This window comes from Ochotona princeps, chromosome 24 (assembly GCF_030435755.1).
Source record: "Ochotona princeps isolate mOchPri1 chromosome 24, mOchPri1.hap1, whole genome shotgun sequence".
NCBI lineage: Eukaryota > Metazoa > Chordata > Mammalia > Lagomorpha > Ochotonidae > Ochotona > Ochotona princeps.
In genome coordinates this window covers 6,732,316-6,755,248 of record NC_080855.1, presented here as the reverse complement: position 1 = coordinate 6,755,248, position 22,933 = coordinate 6,732,316, and the positions used below count along the sequence as shown (strand labels likewise).

Sequence of the window (22,933 nt, the reverse complement as noted above, 5' to 3'; positions counted from 1 at the left end):
TACCTTATTGGATATCATCTGCATATGTATATGAGAACACCTGGTGGAATATACAAGACAAAAGGAGTTCCAAACAAGCATTAATGGTTTTGTTGATAAGCTCAGCACTTCCTCCCTTATCCTATATGACCCTCAGAGTATAAAGTCTGATGCTACTAATAAACCTCGGCTTTTGACCATCAGTCAGGGGTCCACGCGTGTTATTATCGGCTCCGTGCACCAAGTCCATCGCTGCGGGACAGCGACAACTGGCGCCTGAACGGGGACTTGAAAGAAGAAGAGAAAGTGCAGCGGAGACCCCCACAGAAAGTGGTGAGTGGGACAATGGGCCAGAACCAGTGTAGGGCACAGTCTTTTATCTCTCTTATGCAGAATTTTTTAGTGAAAAGTGGAACGAAGATAACTAGGCAGCAATTGCATTCTTATTTAGAGCTTGTTAGTGAATATAATCCTTGGTCTCCAGATGAATGGACACTAGAAACTGGACTTAAGAATTTTACTCAGAAAAATGGTGAAAAGGTCGGAAGGATAGAAGATATTCAAGTTAGTTTTTGGATTATATCGGCTTTAATTAGAGCTATTATTATAATTTTAGAAGGGGAATCTGCAAGAAATTCCTCTAAGGGGAGACACCCCCAGAATGTAGCTAAAAAAGAAGTGTTTCATAGTACGGACAAGGAAGAAAGAGAAAGGGAATCCTTAAGAGGCCCACCTAACAGGAAAGGACGCTGTAATATGGCTAAAAAAGAAACGCCTCATAGTACAGATGAGGAGGACAGCAAAGAGGAGCCCGTGAGAGATTTCCCTAACGGGAGACGCCACCGTAATGTGGCTAGGAAAGAAATGGCTTCTACTACAGATGAAGATGAGAAAGAATGTGTGAGAGACCCTCCCACGAGGAGATGCCACTGTAATGCAGCTAAAAGAGAAAGGCCTTATACTACAGATGTGGAAATTAGGAAAAGAAAGCTTGGAAGATGTTACCACAATGTGACTGAAGATGAAATCAGAACTAAGAAAAAGAAAATTTTCAGTGTTAAACCACAGGATTTCTCTAGTGAGGTAAATGAGGCTGGGATAAAGCAACAGTTAAATATCAGCCCATGCCGTCTTGCTCTTAAATCTGATCAAAAATGTTTCCAAATGACTGATGTTCCCCGGAGACCTCATGAATTCCGATTGCTTTTTCCAATCATACTTAGTCAAGAAAATAACCAACCTACCTATGAAAGCCTAGATGTTAATGCCATCATAGCTTTTAAAAAGGCTTGCGTGTCCTACGGACCTACTTCTTCTTATGTGTGGGAATATTTAAATGGCTGGAGCCAGGGAGCAAACTGGATTCCTTATGATTTTGAAGTAATAGCAAAAATAGGGTTTTCTCCTTCTCAATATTTACAATGGAAAATGTGGAGAAGCGATATGGCTAAGGAAAAACTGCGAACCTTAGGAGCATCAGGTCGGCAACTCCCTGGTGGAGGACAACTGACTTATGATATGTTGGTTGGAGATGGACAGTGGGTTACTACAGAGCAACAGATACAGCTACCTCAAGCTGCGCTCATGCATATACGAGACGTAGCATTGTGGGCATGGGAGAAAATTGAGACTGGGTCTGAATTTGCAGGCAGTTATACAAAAGTCATTCAAGGAGCCAGAGAATCTTATGCTGATTTTGTAAGACGTTTGACAGACTCTATAGAAAAACAAGTTAAGGGAGAAGGCACTAGGAAATTGTTGTTAAAGCAACTGGCCTTTGATAATGCGAATGAGGACTGCCAGGCTGTTATTCGTCCTATAAAAGAAAGAGAGGATCTTCTGGGTTACTTGAAAGCCTGTCGCAACATAGGGACATTTAAGCACCGTGCCCGCCTAGCAGCACTTGAAACTTTTGCTATTCAAAAACAAATGAAGGCTAAATGTTTTAATTGTGGCAAGCCAGGACACCTTAGAAAAGATTGCCGAATGCTTCCTTCAACTCAAAAATACCCTGCGGATACTTTTAACAGTCACTCCCCTGGAATATGTCCTAAGTGCCAACACTGGAAAAAAGAATGTAAATCCAAATTTGACCGTGATGGCAGATGCCCGTGGCCAGAAGACTCTGGGAGGGGCCAGCCCCAGGTCCCAAACATTCACAGGTTTACAAAATGGGAATCTGCAGAGAAGCTACAAACTTAAAACTGCCACTGTCTCATTGCCCCACCTGTGCTCCTCACCCTGCAAGTATAAATCCTGGAGGCTGAAATTCCAATCAGTTGTGGTGTATGCATGTTATTCATATAGTGCTTTTTCCTATACAGCATTGCTTAATCATGTATACTAATTTTTAAGTACAAGTCTTTATATTAAGTTAATTTTTATGTTCACTGCCTCATTGCGTTCTCATTGTTTAAAATTAACAAAAGCGATGTTCTTGCTTTAAGGAGTGTTTGGGTGATGTCATTATATCATTATAAAGTGAATGTTTGCTGTTTTGTTTGTTAATGTACCCAAGTTGTAACCGCATGTCTTTTGGAATATCTTATAATGCTGAGGAAGCTGGCCTTCAGTTTGATGGCTAGCTTTCACAATAATCACCAATTTCAAGGTCTTTTGTTGTGGTAGATGTTTAGCAAACTGACTTCATCTGTATATCCATTGCAACTTTTGGGAGCTTGGAATTCAAAGAAGATACTAGGCTTTTGTAAATCCTGAGGGTTTTTTGGGGGGACATTTAATAAAAATGTGAAATTTTATCATAAATAATTTGGTATAAAATTGAACTCGAACACTATTTGATTATTTCAAGGTATAAGTTAATGTGATATTCATTGTCTACAAAGTGTTTGCATGTATTAATTGCATGTATTAATGTAATTCTTGTGTTTTTGGCTGGTTATCAAATCTCTCACTGCCTTTAATGTGTCAAGGTTTTGTATTTGTTTTAAAGATATTTGAGTGATGATCTCGCATCAATAACCAATTGTAATCTATCATGTGTTATGCTAATGTCAACAACAAATCTTGTTTCAGATATTTTTAGCTATCCTTAAAAAAGCATTTAAGAATTCAAAGGTTTCAAATCCTAGGGATTCCCTTGGTATTCTTACGAGGCCTCAAGAATGCCAACGGATCTATCTCCCGTTTTGTGGAGACAGTTGACCAGGCTATTGGATTATACTAAGATTATTGCCAAATAACAAATGGAGTAAAATTTTATTGTGTCAAAACGTTATATACATCCATGGAGTTGTGAAGGTTTAATTTTAGTTTGTGTTGCTAATTATGTATTCTTAGCATGGCTGTATTGCTGGGAAGACTGAAATTTGCAATTTTAGATTGATGGAGGGATTTCATAGCATGATCAATGTTTTTGTCTGAGTTTCTCAGTTCAAAACTATTGACTTAATGGTTTCACTTACTGGTTTTTGGTGAACACTACTACTAAGCTTGGTTGAGAATAATATTTTCAAGTCTCCAAAAGTGTGTGTGTGTGTCTGTGTGTGTGCGCGCATACATGTGTGTCTTAACATTTTGTCCTTTGTAAAAAGTTGTTTCAAATTGTTATCATGTGTTGCTGTTTGTTTATCAAGAGCAGGTTGCCTTGGGGCTGTGGCAACCTGCAGCCATGCCCAGAGCTTTCTGATAGGATTGTAAAATCACAAAGATGTTAAAGTTATGCTTTAAAAGCAGAGGGGGGAATATGCTACCCCTGTAAATGCATTAATTTGGTCTTACTCACCTTAAATTTTGTTCAGATTTTGTCTCCTGGTGAGCACCAGCTCTGCGTCACTAGAGGCTGCTTGCAGGCCCAACACAAATGCCTTTGGTTTGATGGAGGGACCCAGCCACTCACAAGTGGAGAGATCCTGATCCCTTGCTAACTGTGGGAAGAGGGTTTGTTTGTGTTTTTCCAGAAACTGAGCTGCAGCCTGTGTGGGTGCCAGCTGGTAATGTAAAGCCCTGGACTCCATTCAGCGGAGGAAGCGCCTGCAGTAAGACAAATTCGCGACTTCATTCTGAAAGATCCATCTCCATCAAGGAGACATTGGAGGAGGAGGAGGAGGCCAGAACCCTTCCAACACCGGGTGACGTGAGGGATCCTAAGAGATTGGTGCATCAAGCGCAACTGTCCTTGACATTATGATGCATTTGATAAACACTAATAATCCGTGGGAAAGGTTATGCTCTTGTCCCTAGAATTTCCTGATGGATCCTCAAAACTGGCTCATCTGACCTCGAAAGTGCTGCAATTCCCTTGAACTCAACGCTGCCCCTGGAGAAGATGGGACCCCCAGTGGAGCTGCCTCTAAGAACTGAAAAGCTAAATTTGTTTAATATTCCTCTGGTTCTACTACAGGTCAGGAGTGCAGAGAAATTCTCCACCTTCTTAGAATGTTTGAGGAAGACTTTAAGTGTAACTTGTTATTTATAGATTTTAATGACCTTAGACATTAGAAAAGCCATAGAAATTTGTGGTGGCATCCAAGGACGACTCTGACACCCTCTTAAAGGAGGTTGTGTGTATAGAGCAAGGGGGATCTCAGGGTGGAGCAGGAGGATAAGAGGAGCCCTCTATCCTAGTCCCGGAGACCCCCGGAGGCCTCCCATGTGCTTTCGCTGCAGAAGCAGTGGATATCTGCCTCATCAAGGACATCGAGAACCGTATCCCGACTGCCAAGGAGATCACAAGGAAGATGAGTGCCCTTGGAGGCCGAGAACTCTGAGGTCAGTCCTTTCCTATTGGATTTCTCACAAGGGATTGAAGCAGCCCAGTACCCTGCTCATAGGGTCTGGTGACCTGGGAACTTAAGCCAGGAGCCCCGGGAGGCACTCAGAGAGAAAAGGATTGTAGGAGGAGCTTCCTCTAGTTCTTAACTAGTTCCAGCCTTGGCTCCCAGCCCTCTCTTACACCAACCATCAGGGTTGCTTGTGAGTCCCATGTAGAGTTAAATTCTTCCTCACTCACTAAGTTGTTGGGGATTTCCCTGCTCACCTACCTAAAACTTTTCTATTCTTCAATTGTTAAATGCAAAACTGTGCTTAACCTCTATAAACTGCAAAATTTAAATTGGGTTAAGAATCTCCCTGAAAAGCTTTTATTAATTTAAAACTGTTAATGCTAAACAAGATGTAACTGTAAAGAACTTTGATGTTATGCTTGAACTCAGCTGCTATGTATGTCAATGTTGGTCTTTACACTGTTCCTGTGCCACTCTGCTTTTGGTTAAATAATATTGTTTCTCCCGATTTTTCTGCTCTCCCAAGAGCATGTTTCCCCTACATACATCATTCAGGCCTAATTTTACAAAACACAGAAGGGGGATTTGTAGGAGGACATTGTGACCCGAAAAGGTCAGTGAGCACAGGACTACAGTTGGTTGGATAATATTTGGAGGAGAATAACCAAATGGCTACCTTTTGTATACCTTATTGGATATCATCTGCATATGTATATGAGAACACCTGGTGGAATATACAAGACAAAAGGAGTTCCAAACAAGCATTAATGGTTTTGTTGATAAGCTCAGCACTTCCTCCCTTATCCTATATGACCCTCAGAGTATAAAGTCTGATGCTACTAATAAACCTCGGCTTTTGACCATCAGTCAGGGGTCCACGCGTGTTATTATCGGCTCCGTGCACCAAGTCCATCGCTGCGGGACAGCGACACCCTTCAAACGCCAGGATCCCATGTGGGGGCTGGTTCATGTCCCAGCTGCCCCACTTGCCACCCAGCTCCCTGCCTCTGGCCTGGGAAAGCAGTCAGAAATGGCCCAAAGCCTTGGGACCCTGCACCTGCGTGGGAGACCTGGAGGAAGTTCCTGGCTCCTGGCTTCAGATCAGACCAGCTCCAGCCATTGCAGTCACTTGGAGAGTGAATCAGCAGACAGAAGATCTTCCTCTCTGTATATCTGATTTTGCAATAAAAATAAATAAATCTTAACAAATAAACCTAAAAAATTCAGAAAGAATATAGTATCTGTCACCGAAATTTAACTGCAAACGAACATTCCGCTGTTTTTCTGTTGAACAAACATCCGTACACACAGATGATGCGCTTGTCCCCGCCGGCCGGCCCCCCAGGTCACCGCTGTCCCCGCCGGCCGGCCCCCCAGGTCACCACTGTCCCCACCGGCCGGCCCCCCAGGTCACCGCTGTCCCCAGGCCGACAGCATCGGAGCCAGCATGTTACCCACCCAACACATTTTATTCTGGAAGAGAACACGCATGTGGAACAGCGCAGGTACCTAAGGCGGCCAGCTGAATGAGCGTGCCACTTCCAACAGAGGCACACGGGGTCCGGAGCCCCGCTCGGAACCTTCGTGCTTGCCTGCGCCCGTCCTGCTATCACATGTGGGCAACCACACGACAGTGGGCTGCTGTGGGTTGTGCACATGGCTTGTCTCACCGTTGTGGACACCTGCTGGAAACACCAGGCCACAGGCGTGTCCGTCCTCCCACACACGAGGCCACCACAAACGCTCTGGAATGCATCTCTGGTGGACATGTGTCTGGGGCGTGTAACACATCTGACAGGGAGAGCGTGGGCCGCAGGGTGCACACGCGCTCAGCCTGGGGAATACTGCCAGCTGCACACAGCAACCGAGCGGGCTGCACTGCACCCTTGGAGTCCCAGCTGCCTCGCACACGACTGGCCCCACACCCCTTCTCACAGCCAGCACCCATCAGCTCAACACTTGCTAGGAGGTAGCCAAGGTCAGGTGCAAGACCCAACAGGACACCTGCTAATACAGACCCCGGGAGGCAGCAGGGAGGGCCCAAGGAACAGAGAGCATGCCACCCACAGGGGACACAGCAGTGGGTGCAGCCCTGCCCAACCCAGCTGCCGCAAGCACAGGGTCTGCCCACCCACCCAGCGCTCGCTCGCTCACTCCTTCTGCCCTCTCCATTCCCTGATCAAAGCCGGTCGCCAGGAACTCGATCGGCGCCCCCACGGATGACAGCAAGGAGTCCCATGACCTGCACCACCCTCACCACTGCCTCCCAGGTCTGCCACAGCCAGAAGCCACGGCAGGACCCAGACCAACAGCTGAGCCCAACGTGAGGAGCAGGCGTCGCCCAGCACCCTACCCCTTCACTGATCCTCCGTGGGCCTGCAGAGGCAGAGGCCTGGCCACAGGGCGTCCCCTGGCCGGGCCAGCCGCAGGCCAGTGCCTCGCCCCTCAAGGCTCTCAGCCCACTCCCAAGCACCTTTCTCTCATCGCCCACTGCCCACGCCAGGCCCTCGTTCAATGCCTGGACACTGCCCCCATCCCAGCAGGGGCACAGGCTCCACCAGGGCAGGCCGGGGGTTGTCTGTCCACAGCCACCCCAGCACACTGCAAGCGGAGGCCAGATAGCCATGGGCCCCTGGCCACATCAGCAGAAAGGCCATGTGGGCCTGTGTGGGCTGGTCCAGGAACACCCTGGGTTCTCCTGGCTGCCCAGAACTCTCAGGTAAGGTCCGCCAGGTGTGGGAAGCCAAGCCTCCGGGAGCTGGAGCAAGCAGGCAGGGCCACCACACTGGGCCCTGTGACAGCCTCCTGAGGGCGGCGCCTCCTCTCCTCGGCCAGGGCCCCAGCCACTGCCGGCTCTTCCTACTTCTGGAGTGTAAGCACGAACTCTGTAGACACGACGCTGTGGTACACACCGAGCCACACAGCAGCCAGAGGGTTTCACCCTCTAGCCCGTGGTGTTCATCAGCTGAGCGTAGCTACACAGACCCTCCTCTGGGCTCAGGGCAAGCAACCCGTCAGCAGAGAAGGGGCAGGGCCAGCGCCTCCTGTGGTGCTGGCATCCATATGAGCAGCACTTGCACCCAGCTCTCTGCTGGGGACGGCAGAAGCGACTTGAGGGCGTGAGAGAACAGGATGAGGCTCCTGCCTTTGGTCCGGCCCGGCCCCGGACTGGAAATCAGGGCAGTGAGTCAGACACGTCTGCTTCTCCCCTCTGTAACTCGAACACCACAAGAAACAGCCACTGTGTCTCCCTTAGAGCCTGCCTCGGGCTGTCTGGTAGTGGGTCCCCACCTGCCCCCGCCCCCCAGAGCTGGGACACACACTCCTCCAGGAAGCTCTGAGCTCCCCATGCTGCACAGTGACTACTAAATGATCAGCCAGCAGCAGGAGACACAGGAGTACAGCCTGCTTAGAGATGCCGCCAAAGCAGGCCTGGTGCAATAGCCTAGCGGCAAAAGTCCGCGCCTTGCACGCCCGGGATCCCATATGGGCGCCAGTTCTAATTCCGGCAGCTCCTCTTCCCATCCAGCTCCCTGCCTGTGGCCTGGGAAAGGAGTGGAGGACGGCCCAAAGCCTTGGGACTCTGCACCCGCGTGGGAGAACTGGAAGAGGCTCCTGGCTCCTGGCCTCAGACTGGCTCAGCTTCAGCCGTTGCGGCCACTTGGGGAGTGAATCAATGGACGGAGGATCTTCCTCTCTGTCTCTCCTCCTCTGTGTATATCTGACTTTGCAATAAAAATACATAAATCTTAAAAATAAAAAGGAATGAAAGGGCAGGGGAAGTGGGAGGGGAGGAAGGAGAACCTGAGGGATTCCCCCTGCTTCTCTCCAGTTCTTGTGAAAAACTGATGGACAGCTGTGGGAACGGGACAGGAAGGAGTGTGGTGCAGGGGTCGGCTGTCCCCGGGACGCCCGACTGCACCACAGACGGCTGCTTCTAGGCCCGCCTGCCCCAGGATGCCTGCCTGCCCCGCAGACGGCTGCTTCTAGGCCCCCCTGCCCCACAGACGGCTGCTTCTAGGCCCGCCTGCCCCGGGATGCCTGCCTGCCCCACAGACGGCTGCTTCTAGGCCCCCCTGCCCCGCAGACAGCTGCTTCTAGGCCCCCCTGCCCCGCAGACGGCTGCTTCTAGGCCCCCCTGCCCCACAGACGGCTGCTTCTAGGCCCGCCTGCCCCGGGATGCCTGCCTGCCCCACAGACGGCTGCTTCTAGGCCCCCCTGCCCCACAGACGGCTGCTTCTAGGCCCGCCTGCCCCGGGATGCCTGCCTGCCCCACAGACGGCTGCTTCTAGGCCCCCCTGCCCCGCAGACAGCTGCTTCTAGGCCCCCCTGCCCCGCAGACGGCTGCTTCTAGGCCCCCCTGCCCCACAGACGGCTGCTTCTAGGCCCGCCTGCCCCGGGACGCCTGCCTGCCCCGCAGACGGCTGCTTCTAGGCCCGCCTGCCCCGGGACGCCCGCCTGCCCCGCAGACGGCTGCTTCTAGGCTCGGCTGCCCTGTTTTTGATCCAGCTTCTTGCCAATGTGCCTTGGCAGACAGCAGATGTTGGCTCGAGTCCTTGGGCCCCTGCCACCCACGAGGGTGACCTGGATGGAGCCCTGGGTTCCTGCCCTCACTTCAGCCTGGGACTCATTCATTCATTCATTTACATTCATTCTCTGTCTCTTCCTGCCACCCACGCGCATAGCCTGAGTCCGCCTCTGCCCCGTCCACAGGCCGGGCCACGCGGCACCGGGCATGGCCTGAGTCCGCCTCTGCCCCGTCCACAGGCCGGGCCACGCGGCACCGGGCATGGCCTGAGTCCGCCTCTGCCCCGTCCTGGCCACGGGGCATCGGGCATGGCCTGAGTCCGCCTCTGCCCCATCCACAGGCCTGGCCACGGGGCATCGGGCATGGCCTGAGTCCGCCTCTGCCCCGTCCTGGCCACGGGGCATCAGGCATGGCCTGAGTCCGCCTCTGCCCCATCCACAGGCCTGGCCACCAGAGGCCCAGAGCAAACCACAGGCTGGGGACTGCCGGCCAGCACTGGGCCAGCACCCCTGGTTCTCATCAAAAACCAGTCTACTTCCAGTATTGCATGACTAATCCCCAACAGGCCACATAGCATCCTGAGCCAGGCAACCCCAGGGGACGCACGCTCACCCATCCACTCACGGTTCTACCCACATGTCTCATACACATACTCACACTCTCACACACACTCCCACTCTCCCTGACCCACACTGACCCACACTGACCCACACTGACACTCACTCACTCTCTCTCTCCAGCAACAGACAGCTGGGCCTTTCCAAAGAGACCACAAGGGGCAGCAGAAGGCCATGGGTCTGCAGAGGACGCCACGGGCCCAGCACAGGCCTGGAGATGGCCAGCTCTCCAAGGATCTCCTCTGATCTACCTTGGAGGTGGTGGGGGCAACGGGGCAGAGGGGCACGGGGTACAGGGCAGAGGGAGCAGCAGGGCAGAGGGGCAGGGGGCAACGGGGCAGCGGGGCAACGGGGTACAGGGCAGAGGGAGCAGCAGGGCAGAGGGGCAGCGGGGCAGAGGGGCAGCAGGGCATAGGGGCAGGGGGCAGCGGCACGGCCTGGGGAAGCCCACCCACCCCAGCCAAGGGCACTCCTGCCACCCCAGGCTTGGGCAGAGGGCCTGAGATGTTGGTTTCCCAGGCTTAGAGAAGGTACTATTGTAGCCTTTGGGGAGAACTCTGGAAAAACTTACAGAGCAGAAATGCAAAGTTCCAGAAAAAATTCTTTGGGCTTGTCATGTGAAGCCGCCTGCCGGCCGCCATCACTTCACACTAGTAACAACTCAGGCTTGGCAGCCTCCCGACAGGAGGGAGGAAGCCCACAAGGTGGCTGCGAGCAGGAGAGCCCGGCGGGCCAGGGAGGGCCAGGTGCCCACCTGCCCGCCCCCGAGGGCCGGACGCACACACACCATCAGCCAGAAGCCAGCAGCTCTGAGTGGCCACCCGCAAAGCAGGAACTGGGGATGTCACAGGAAGAGAAACTTCGGGCCAGTTCTTCCTCCTCAACTGCCCGTGTTCTCAAGGAGTGGACTAGCTTCCCAAGCAGAGGGGGCTGGACTCGGGGCCACTGCCCGCCTGCCCAGAACCCAGCTCGGTGACGCGGGCCAGCACCTGCAGCACAGGAGGGGACCAGCAAGCGTCCTGTTCCTGGAGAGCCGGCCAGGCCAGGGACCCCCTCGACACCAGCCCACGCCTGGCAGGACGCCCACCGGCCCTGCCCCCCAGGCCAAGGCAGATGCACCCCTCCCCCTCCTGGCCTGGGACTGGTCAGGAGATTTCCGTCCTGAAGAGAATTTGCAGTGCTAAGTCCCAGGGAGTGTCGGACACGCCCTTTGCCAAAGAGAAGTTAACAGCCAGGGCTCCCAGACACCCTTGCAGTGGCCCAGGGCCGGAGCCTCAGCCAGACGCCTGGGCAGCAGCTGAAGCGGCAGGAAGCTTCCACTGCTGAATGGCGGCGTCCTCCAGAGAGTGGACGCCAATGCCACTCAACACGTCACGATGAACACGTCTCCCCCTCCGGACGTGGCCGGAAACGGAGTGCCAACAGCCAGGAGCCCAGGTCTGCAGGTCACTGTAGGACGGCCAGCCCGCCTCCCCAGCGCAGGCCCTGGGAGGCAGGTCGCAGTCCCTCGTACTTGCAAGGGAGACAGGTGACGCTCGCTCCTGGCTTCCGCTCTGGCCTCTGCAGGCATGAGGGGAGTGAACCAACAGAAAGCACTCTCGCACATCAAGGGCTCAGCATTGTGCCTGGACACCAGAACAAAATCAGACCAAACCCACATGGCCGTCACGCAGGATCTGTGACTGCCGACGCCCTGACAGCCCCTCAGATGCACCCATCCCAGGCCAGACCCCCACGCCTCCATTGGAGGGGACCCCCAGACTCATGGCTATGGTATCTTCCCTGCTCCCCTTCCACTTAGAAGCCATACAAGCCCCCATATAACCAATCTGTGATATTTTGACAGCTGAAGCCGTGGAATCCTCCAGCTGGCTTCCGTGGGGCGAAGACACCGGGTCGGCAGGTTCAAGCAGGGGACTCCTAGGACACTAGGCCAATCCGCAGCCGGCTGTGTTGGCTGGATTCCAGATCAGCACATACAGGTCCTGCCTGGAGGTGGGACTAGTTTGGAATGGACAGGGAGGGGCGGGAAACATTCCGCCTTCTGATTAGCTGATAGGTTAGGAGGTCAACAGACAAGCATGGCCCTCTCCCTCTCCTGGTGCCCACGGGAAGCAGCAAGCCACCAACTACAAATCAGACCTCACCCATGGCGGCAGGGAGCCCACCACGCCAGCCTGCCCCCTGGGGCTGTCCTGCGGGCCCCAAGGTCACAGTGAGGGCAAGACCCCCCCAGACACACTGGCCTCTGCAGCCACTCCCTCTCCCAGCCAGCAGGACAGCAAAACGGGTCTTGTTCTCAGGAAAGGAACAATGACACAACCAGAATTCCCCCACCCAGGGCACACCTCACGCTAACCACACACGCTGGCCAAGCGGAGTCTGTGCATCAGGGATTCACTCGGTTCCTCTTTCTTCAAATGGACACATTTTACCTTGCAAATTCAGACCGAGAGAGGAGTGTGTCATTAAGGGCCAACAACCCAAACCTGACACTCTAAGTGTTGTTTGTTTGTTGACTTTTTAGTTTTTAGGCAGAGACTCACCTGCTGTTCCCTCGCCAGGTGCCACAGCAGCCACACCAGGGCCAGCTAAAGCCAAGCAGACTGGGGTGCCAGCTTGGTCTCCCACATGGGTGGCAGGGACTGGAGCCGTTGGCTGCTGCCCCTGTGGTGCCCACTGCAGCGAGCAGAGCCGGCACTGCACATGGGGCAAGGGCAGAAGGGATTTTGGTTTGTTTTTAAAATACAGTCTTGAACTCTACAAAGATCAGCTTTTAAAAAAAGTATTTACTTAAGTATTGATTGATCTGTTTAGAAAGGCAGATTTACAGAGAGAAGGAAACAGAGAGAGAAAAATCTTCGTCCGCTGGTTCACTTCCCAAGTGGTTACAACGGCCAAAGCTGAGCTCATCAGCAGCCAGGAGCAGAGAGACCCCCACGCAGGTCTCCCTGGTGGTGGGCAGGAACCCAGGCCCAGGGGCGTCACCTGCAGGTGCCCGTGCGCTGTCCTGCCCCTCGGCGGCAGGGTGGGCTGGTAGTCAGCCCTGTGACAGGCACGTGGTGCCCGGCTGCGCAGGACACGGACTGATCTTGGTGCAGCTCAGGGATCCCTCCTCGCAGTCAGTGCGGAAAGCCGAAGCCGAGCAGGACGCGTGTGCTCACCGAATCCCGTGGCTGCAGACACACATCCCCTGTGCGCAAGGTCCCCACAGCAAAGTGCGTAAGAAATCTGTTTCCTTTTTTCTCTCTCTCTCAATCCCCCTTCCCTAATCTTTCTCCTTCTCCCTCTAAAATAAAAAACAAATTTATGCTTATTTCACAAATGGTTAGTATCCCAGATGCCAAAAAGAACTGTGACAAATCAACCAGAAAGCAAGCGAAGGTGGTGGTGGATCCCGGCTGGCCCGTGCTGCCTCAGCGCGCCCAGAAGTGAAGCCGCAGCGGCCAGCGTGGTGGGACGGCCTGCTGCACCTCCACACATGCGGCCTGGCCTCCACAGGTGACGGCCCTGCCTCACGGGGGGGGGGCCTGCATGGAGGCCCCTGGCTTCCGCCTGGCCCAGCCCGCGGCTGCAGCCATGTGCAGAGTGAGCTGGAGGCTGAGGGCTCTCTTCCTCACTGGGTCACTCCACCTTTTGATTAAAAAGAGAGCACTGGGCCTGGCAGGACGGCTCGATGGTGGAATGCTCACCTGACACACTGGGATTCCGTGATAGTGCCAGTTCTAATCCCGGCTGCTCCACTTCCCACCCAGCTCCCTGCCTGTGTCCTGGGAAAGCAGTTGAGGATGGCCCAAAGCCTTGGGACCCTGCACCCATGTGGGAGACCTGGAAGAGACTCTGGGCTCCTGGCTTCGGATTGGCTCAGCCCCAGCTGTTGTGGCCACTTGGGGAGTGAATCAGCGGATGGAAGAGCACAGCTGCTCAGCCTGCTGGCAGACACAGGACTGCCAACCAGTGAACTCAGCAAGTGTCTGGCAGCTGGGCATCAGGAAACGGAGCCTCGCCCAGAGCCTGTGAGAGGAACTCAGGCCTGCTGACACCCGACTTTCAGGGCACTGCTGCCCCCAGCCCTCCAGGACCAGGAGACGACAGAGCCCTGGCATCCCTCAAGCTCCCACAGTGACAGCCACCTGATCCTGTGCAGACAGGGCCCAGGGGCATCATGCAGCACGGGCACTTCCTGGGCACACACGTCCACTAAGCATGAAGGCAGAACTGAAAGAACCCAGGTACGCTGCCAGGGGCAGTCACTCCTGGGCAGAGCGGAGCGGGGCGGGGCTGTGCAGGTTTTCCTCCAGAGAACACGTCCATGCGACACACGGTCAACGGGCTTCCAAGAGGGGGGTCGCCCAGTGTGCAGTTCACAAGCCCCGCACTGCTGGCCACAGAGGCTCTGAGGGCCCAGAACCTTCAGAACAACCCCTTCACCACCATCCCAAAGGCGCTGTGAAGGGGAACGCCAGGGAACAGCACACGCACACCCTACCGGGTGGTGGAGGACACAGATGTGGCTCACACACCCGGTGCACCCGGTACGGCCCCCACCCCACACAGCCCGTGCGGCACCTGCCTCCTCCAGAGACACGTGTGACCATGCTGCCCTCCTGGAGGGTCCCCCGTGCCTGCAGACTCACCCAACTACAAGCAGGCTCCCTAGCCTACAGCGTCCCCTCCCCCATCGCGGACATCCTAAGTTAGCTCTCCAGACAAAATCCACTATTCTCCCCAAGGAGGGCCAGTTCTCTGCAGGAATTCCAGGTGAGATCAAAGGGCAGCTCCCGGGAGTGCAGCGCCTCTACCTGTTGGGGGAGCTCATCTAACGGCTGTCTGCCACTCAAATGGGCCAGAGGGCAGAGGGCCCACCCCGGGCCAGCCGGCTGCCACAGGTGACCAGAACACCCAGGTGTGGCCCCTGACCCAGCACCCAGCCCTCCCCTCAGACCCCAGCACAGGTGACCAGGACACCCAGGCGTGGCCCCTGACCCAGCACCCAGCCCTCCCCTCGGACCCCAGCACAGGTGACCAGGACACCCAGGCGTGGCCCCTGACCCAGCACCCAGCGCTCCCCTCGGACCCCCCCCCGCACAGGTGACCAGAACACCCAGGCGTGGCCCCTGACCCAGCACCCAGCCCTCCCCTCGGACCCCAGGTTGCCACAGGTGACCAGATCACCCAGGCGTGGCCCCTGACCCAGCACCCAGCCCTCCCCTCGGCCCCGGGCACAGGTGACCAGGACGCGGCGTGCTAAGCCGCGCGAGCTGCCCGCCCTCCCGCCGCCCGCACGCGGTCAGCGCTCCTCCCGCGGACAGGGGCCCGGCCGTGGGTCCCGCGGGCGCCGCCGGGCAGGTGGTGCGTGGTGCGGGCCCGTCCCCCCGGCCGCCCGCGCCGTACCTGCCGCCGGGGGATCCGCCTCCTCGCTGGCCTCCGCCTCAGCTGCCGTCCCGACTGGCGCCGCCAGCAGCCGGTCCATCGCGCCGCCAGTCATGTGAGCCCGCTTGCCACGTGACTTCCTCCCGCGCCGCCCGGCCGGCCGCGCCCCGGCCACGCCCCTCCTGCTGCGCCCCGCCGGGCCACGCCCACGTCCGCTCTTGCCCCGCCCCTGTCCTGCCCAGCCCTTCCCACTGCTCATGAGGCCTGGCCCCGCCCTGCCCGGTTCGCCCCGCCCTCACGCGGCATGCCCCCGCCCACATCCTGCCGAGCTCCGCCCTCACGCCGCCTGACCCCGCCCATCGCCGGCTAGTCCCTCCCGCACTCGGTTTGGTCACGCCCCTGCCCCGCCCCCGCAGTCTGGCCCCACCCCTGCCCACCACCCATGTCCGGCTCGCCCCGCCCTCCCTCTGCCTGGTCCCGCCCACATCCGGCCGAACCCCGCCCTCCCGAGGGGGACCCCACCCCACCCCCCGCCCGCCCCCATCCATGTCAGGCTCGCCCCGCCCTCCCGCGGCCTGACACCGCCCACATCCGGCCGAGCCCCGCCTCTCGTCCCATGGCCCCGCCCCTCCCTGCCTAGCCCCGCCTCCCGCCGCATAGCCCCGCCCCTGCCCCGGCCTCCCGCGGTCACGTGGCTCCCTGCGGACTGGCCGCCCATTCATTCGTGGCCGCCGGCTCTCGCTGACACGTTCGTCCCCGCCCGCTCGGTCCTGGCCTGCCGTCAGTCCCGCTTTCCCAGACTCTGCCTCCTGCATTCGCTCAGGGCTTGGCACTTGGTGGGCCCAGGGGCCCGGGCAGGACAGGTGCCCGAGGGGGACTGTGGGGAAGGGCATCGCGGAGGAGGAAGAGGGAGGAGAGCCGCCAAGCCGCTGGGTCTCCTAACGCTGCTGCTGCCCGCGCCTCCCGGCCCTGGTGGCATTACCAGCCCGTCCCCGGCCGGGGAAGGCGGTCCAGTCGTCCCAGGAACTGGGCCGGATGTGGGCAGTGATGGCACGTGAGCCAGCAGGACGTCCACGCGTCTCCATGCAGTCCACGGCCAGGAAGGCCTGACCACTGCCCTCCCCCCACCACAGCCCCGCGAAAGCTGGGGTCAGCATTGTGGCACTGACCACCTCTTGCGACACCCGCAAGCCGTGTCCCAGGAGGGCCGCCTGGTCACGTCCATGGCCTGCACGTTCAGCTGATGGTCCGAGTGACTGCACGCCTGCCACGCGTGAGGCTCCTGGCTTCAGCCATTGGAGGTGTGACCTAACAGGTCTTCCTGCCTGCCGTTAAGTCAGTAGCCTACAAACAGAATTCCGCCAGGGGCCGTGAGCCCACAGGGTCCGTGAGCCCACAGGGTCGGTGACCCTAGCCCTGTCTGCTGCCTGCTGCTGGCTTCCTTCCAGCTGTCAGCTGGACAGCTCAGCACTTTCCCTGGCGCCATGCGCCCCACACACATAGGCGCTCTCAACTTCCTGCTATTATCGGGTACATATTTTTGTCTCCCAGTGGTTCCTAAAGTTCATCACACAGGGACAATGGGACAGTGCTGTACCAGGGTGAACTTATGCCTGACTCAAGAATAACCCTGTATCCTGTTTGTCGTTCCTACACTCCGCTGTGCCGGCTGCAGGATCCGGTCACCTAGGAGCATCCGAGGGTGCTGCCCACCAAGAGGGCTCCAGTCCCGTGGAGGAAGCGTGTGGTCAGTACTTGCATGTTTTTGAAAGCCCCCACATGACTCTCATTTTGCTGGAATGTATCTGTCGGAAAGGCAGAGTCCTTTAGAGACAGAGGAGAAAGAGAACTCCCGTATACCAGCTCACAAGAGCCCAGGGCTGGGCCAGGCTGAGGCTGGACCCAGGAATTCCATCCGGGTCTCCCACGTGGGTGGCAGGGACCCAAGCACTTGGGCCACCGTGCACTGCCTTTCCAGGTGCAGCAGCAGGGAGATAGCAGGCAGCAAGGAGCAGCAGGAACTCCAGCAGGCATTTGAACAGGGACCCTGCCCGCTAGGGCCGGCCGATGGCCACAAGACAAGCTAGGTCTGAGGCTTCTGAAAGCTCCTGTTGCAGGTTGAGCAAGCTCTGCAGGTGAGACCCAAGGCCTGGGGTAGGAGCGGGCGTGGGCGAGGCTCCCTGCCGGCCTTCCCTGTCTGCTCGGAGAAGCGATACCTGCTTCTCAGGGTGTCCATTCTGAGAGCGCCTTGGGAAGTGCTCCAGGGTGAGCGCTCTGGGCAGGGGCAGGCGCGGCCCAAGGATGAGCAATCCGGGCAGACGCGGCTCAGGCCATGGACATTTGGACTGAGAAGTAACAGACATGCGGTCTCTCTGTGTTGCTCTTTCAAATAAGTACTTTTTAAATTTTTTTTCCAAAAGATTTATTTTTTTTATTGCAAAGTCATGCATAGAGAGAGGAGGAGAGACAGAGAGGAAGATCTTCCGTCCAGTGATTCACTCCCCAAGTGACCACAATGGCCAGAGCTGAGCCGATCCAAAGCCAGGAGCCAGGAGCTTCTATCGGGTCTCCCACACGGGTGCAGAAGCCCAAAGACTTGGGCGATCCTCCGTTGCTTTCCCAGGCCACTAGCAGGGAGCTGGATGGGAAATGGAGTAGCTGGGACTCAAACCAGTGCCCATTGGTGATGCCAGACTGCAGATGGAGCCTTAAGTTGCTGCACTATGGCATATGGCCCCTAAATAAACTTTTTTTTTTTTTTTAAGTTTCTGCTATGCTTTGAAGGCTACCATCCAGAGGCAGTGGCAGCCAGGTCTCGGCTGGACAGCTCCGCTCAGCTCATAATGCGGCAGCCATCTCAAATCTCAGAGGCTGTGAACAAAGCCACTTGCGGCCAAAAACGGCGGCGCTTCCCCTTGAGTGCACACCGTTTTAACAGCAGCAGTGTGTTCTGGAGGCTCTGGCATGACCAAGCAGATGCTCTGGCCCTGGGAGTGGGCGTTTACCCAGCGACTGATGTGAATGCTTCATATCCAGGACCCGGCGCCAACCCCAGGAGGCAATCCGGCTCTGCCACTCCCAGGGAGGGTACGCCTGCATCCTGGCTGTGACCCCAGCCCCGGCTACCACAGGCAGATGGGAACCATGCCCTCTCCCTCGTCACACACACAAAAAAGCCACTTTCAATTTCTCAGATCTTGTCTGTATTTGAAAGCAGTGTTGAGCGAACTCCTCGTTCTGTGGGCTTGCTCCCCAGGGGCACAGAGCCAGGTCTGTGTCAGGTCAAAGCTGGCAGCCTGGAGCTCCAGCAAGATCCCACGTAGTGACGGGGAGCCAGCCATGCGGGCCGTCCTCTGCTGCCTCCCGGGCACATTGGCAAGCCACTGGATTGGAAGAGGAGCAGCCAGGATTCCAACTGCACTGCATTCCAAAACGGTGCAAACCGTGGTTTCACCACTGTGTAGGTGTGCCAGCCCCTGCTGGGAAGGTGGTTGATACACTCTGCCCAGAAGCAGTACACAACACTTCTTTTTAAATACACACACGTTTTATTGGAAAGTCAGGTGTACAGGATTTACAGAGAGAAGCAGAGACAAAGATCTTCGGTCTACTGGTTCACTCCCCAAGTGGCTGAAACAGCCAGAGTTGATCTGATCTGAAATTAGGAGCCAGGAGCGTCTTCCAGGTCTCCCACGCAGGTGCAGGGTCCCAAGGCTTTGGGCCGTCCTCAACTGCTTTCCCAGGCCACAAGCAGGGAGCTGGGTGGGAAGTGGAGAACTCAGGACTCAAACCATCACCCATGTGGGATCTGGTGCATGCAAGGACAGGATTTAGCCACTCAGCTATTGCGCTGGGCCCAATACACAACACTTTGACCTACAGCTGATTGTCCAGAACCAGTGGCGGGCCCCCTGACAGCAGCACACGCCTGGGACATGACCATGCTTGCACTGATGGTATCAATAACTCCAAAAGAGTTAGCTAACATGTGATGGGCACCATGCCACGTGTCCACTGGCATCATCAGCTCACCCTGTGTACTTAACAAGTCCGAGCTGCTCAGAGCCAGCACCGCTGCGGTGTGAGTCCCACGAGGCCTGCCTGGAGCTCCTCTCCTCCATGCAGCAGCCTCGGCAAGATTTCCATATGCCAGAAAGGCATGTCCTCTGCATTAGCCTGGGAGGAACCCCTCCCTCCTCCAGTCATTGGCCTTGTGGCACAGCGGGTGAAGTCACAGCACAGGTGGGAGTGCCGGCTGCTGCACTTCCAAGCAGCTCCCTGCCAATGCTCCGGGATGGGAGCAGGTGGTGCCCAGGGGCATGGGTCCCTGACATCCGTGTGGGAGACTTGGTGTCAGCCTGGCCCAGCCCAAGCCATGGCTGACTTGGGAGAGGGAACCAGCAGACGGAAGATCCCTCTCACTCACTCTTGTTCTTGTCCTCCCTCCGGCATGGCACAGTGGATTAAACATCTGCTTCCAGTGCTATGCCCACGTCCCAGCGCCCAGCACGTGTCTGAATGCTGACTGCTCCGCCTCCAACCCAGCTCCCTACTAATGTGGTTGGGAAAGCAGCAGAAGACAATGCGGGGGTTTGGGCCCCTGTATCCGTGTGGGAGACCCGCATGCTGGGTCTTCATTCTGGTGCAGCCCTGGCTGTTGGGGGCACTCACTGTAAACCGGAAGATGGAAGATTGTGTGTGTGTGTGTGTGTGTGTGCGCGCGCACGCACATGCTTGTCTTTCTCTCTGTCACTGTACCCTTCAAGTAAATAAATCCCTTAAAAAAAACAGGCCCAGTGTGGTAGCCTAGTGGCTAAAGTCTTTATTTTGCATGCACTAGGATCCCATATGGGCGCCGGTTCTAATCCCAGCAGCTCCACTTCCCATCCAGCTCCCTGCTTGTGGCCTGGGAAAGCAGTCGAGGACGGCCCAAAGCCTTGGGACCCTGCACCCGCGTGGGAGACCTGAAAGAGGTTCCTGGCTCCTGACTTCAGATCAGCTCAGCTCCGGCCATCACAGCTACTTGGGGAGTGAATCAGCCAACAGAAGATCTTACTCTCTGTCTCTCCTCCTCTCTCTTTTTATTTGACTTTCCAATAAAAATAAATAAACCTTTTAAAAGAAACCTGCTATACCAACATTGCTTATTCCCAGGATTGCTCCTCAAAAGTTAGTTTTAGGGCCCAGAGCGATGGCTCAGCACCTGAATCCTCGCATTGCACGTGCCAGAATCCCATATGGGCGCCAGTTCATATCCCAGCGGCCCCACGTCCCATCCTGCTCCCTGCTTGTGGCCTGGGAAAGCAGTCGAGGACGGCCCAAGGCCTTGGGACCCTGCACCCGCGTGGGAGACCAAAAGAAGCTCCTGTGTTCAAATTGGCTCAGCTCTGGCCGTGTGGTCACTTGGTGAGTAAACCAGTGGATGGAAGCTCTGTCTCTCCCTCTCTGCAGGGCCCGGTCTCCCAAGGGTTAACTCCACAGCTTAGCTTGTTTCTCTGGGGTAACAGGATGGGCAATCTTGACCTGGTACATTTAGCCCCTGGCTTGACCGCATGTTCCCTCTTCCCTGCTGCCCCTTTTTTAAGATGCCCCCAGGGGAGCTTAGGAGTAGCTTGAGCATGAACTGGGCAGACTATAAAAGAGGCAGGCCGACTTCCAATAAACGGCATTCTCTTTACAAGAATGACCCTGTGTGTGTTGTCTTTTTTGTAACCCTAGTCCTTCCACTTGACTTGGGTACATGGTGACACCTCTCTCAGTAAATTTGCCTTTCCAATAAAAAGAAAAGAAAAGCTAGTTTTGGGTTCAGCGCTGTGGCTGTCTCTCCCACCTGGGAGCTGCTTCATACCCCAAACCCCGTCTCCTCCCCGCCGCTGCTCCACTTCCACCCCAGCTCCCTGTTAAGGCACTGGGCAAATCAGCAGAGGACGGCCCAGACACTGTCCCCTGCACCTGGGAGGCGGCCGGAAGCCCCTGGCTGTGGCCTGGCCCAGCCCCTGCCACTGCAGCCACTTGAGGAGTGAACCCATGGATGGAAGACCTTTCTCTGTGTCTCCTCTTCTCTGTAATTTTGACTTTCAAATAAACAAATAAATTTTTTATAAAGCTTAAGTTTAAATGAAATATTTCTTAGGAGAACAAGTATACTCACTTTGCTGCTCCCAAAACACCAGCGTGTGATCCTGGCAGGGTAAACTCCACAGGCCTGCATTGTCCAGCTGCGTCTCGACACTCACCGATCTCTGGCAGTGTCTCCGTGTTCTCCCGTGTCATGTTCCCAGCCCCTTTCTGGGTCCCAGCTGTGAGCGGGGCTGCCTCCTCTGCACCTGGCCCGCCACTGTCCCTGTGAAGAACCCCAGTATCAAAATCCCAACCATTTGTTCATGACTCATTGGTACTAAAACTGTGTGAGCAGGCCAAAGTGACCATGTGACCTTTGGCACTGATGGGCCCCAATTCTTCTGAATCAAGGCCCACCTAAGTCTGCTTATCTCACAGGTGGCTCCAAGTAATTCAGCGGGTGCGTCCCTTAGTTGCTGGAGGCGTGGGCTGTCCGGCCGAGATAGGTAGGGGATGTGTGCTATTTGCCCTCTCCTTGCAGGCTGTTGGGAATGGCCCCTTTTCAAGCTATTGTGGATTGCCTCTATAAAAACCCTAGGAATGTGCTGTTGGGGCCACACTCCAGTTAGGGGAGTTGGTTCAGGCCAGCCGGCGGGCCGGTTGGTCAGCCAGCTGCCTGCTCTCAACCAAGAACGCAGGCTCGGATGTGCTGAGCTGCAATAAACCATCCCTGTGCACTTGGATTGACTTCAGGCTCCTGGGGAATTCTGGGGATCTCAAAGTCTGGACACAGCACCTGGAGTTCCCGCTCCCTGGGTTTTGCTCACGAGCAGCCCCACCCGTGTTCTTGGAAGGCTGTGCGGGTGGACACAGAGCTCTTGGCACAGTGTCCTGGGTGCCACGCTGTGGTCCTCACCATCTCCCCACCAGGCCTTGCTGTGGCTGGGAGGCCCATGGTGCCTGCTGCTGCTGTCCACCGTGCTCCTGACATGCTGGTCCTTGCCCTACCCTCATGTCGTGGCCTCCACCATGACCTGGTGTCGCCTGGTGTCACCATGCTACAAGGCTCGCTTGTTTAGCTTGACAAGCAGAGTGAGTCAGGTGTTCGTTCAATCGATGGTGCTTCGTGGTCACCATGAGCTGGGCAGCTAAGGTCATAGAACCACAGCGGCCTGTGCAGGGAGCGCACGACGCACGGTAAGAACCCACAACCAACGGCCCAAAAGAACTCTCCAGCACATAAAACAGGACTCATAAGTGATGAGCCAAGGCAGGCCCTGGGCAGCGGCAGAGACCGCGCCCGGCCCCGGGCAGTGGCTTGCACTGTCTGTTGGCAGCTTTGAAGCCAGGACGGGGGAAGACAGAATGGCTGGGGGGGACCGACCAGCTCCAGACCACAGAGTGGTAGGTCCAAGGCTCTGGACTCGGCTCCAGGAGCAGATGGAGGACGGCTGGGGTGTGCGGTCAGCGCGGCTGCAGCTCAGCCAGGATTTGCCATGGGCAGGTATGGTGGTGGAGGAAGTCAGCATGGCCGTGATGGGGTTTGTGGAGACACCAGGAGGAGGTTGCTGAAGAGGCTTGGTGTTGGGGCGTGGCAGGGCGTGGGAGAGAGGGGTATGCAGGTGGGGACA

At 56.1% G+C, this 22,933-nt stretch overlaps 1 protein-coding gene across 1 annotated transcript in view; it reads right to left on the bottom strand.

The window, feature by feature from the left end:
• SNX8 (sorting nexin 8) overlaps window positions 1-15,380 on the bottom strand; it is a 37,322-nt gene extending 21,942 nt beyond the window's left edge. The window contains exon 1 of the mRNA XM_004598152.2: window positions 15,264-15,380. Coding sequence (XP_004598209.2) covers window positions 15,264-15,357 — 94 coding nt within the window. The 5' untranslated portion in view covers window positions 15,358-15,380. The remainder of the gene's footprint in view (window positions 1-15,263) is intronic.
• Window positions 15,381-22,933: the final 7,553 nt, after the last annotated feature.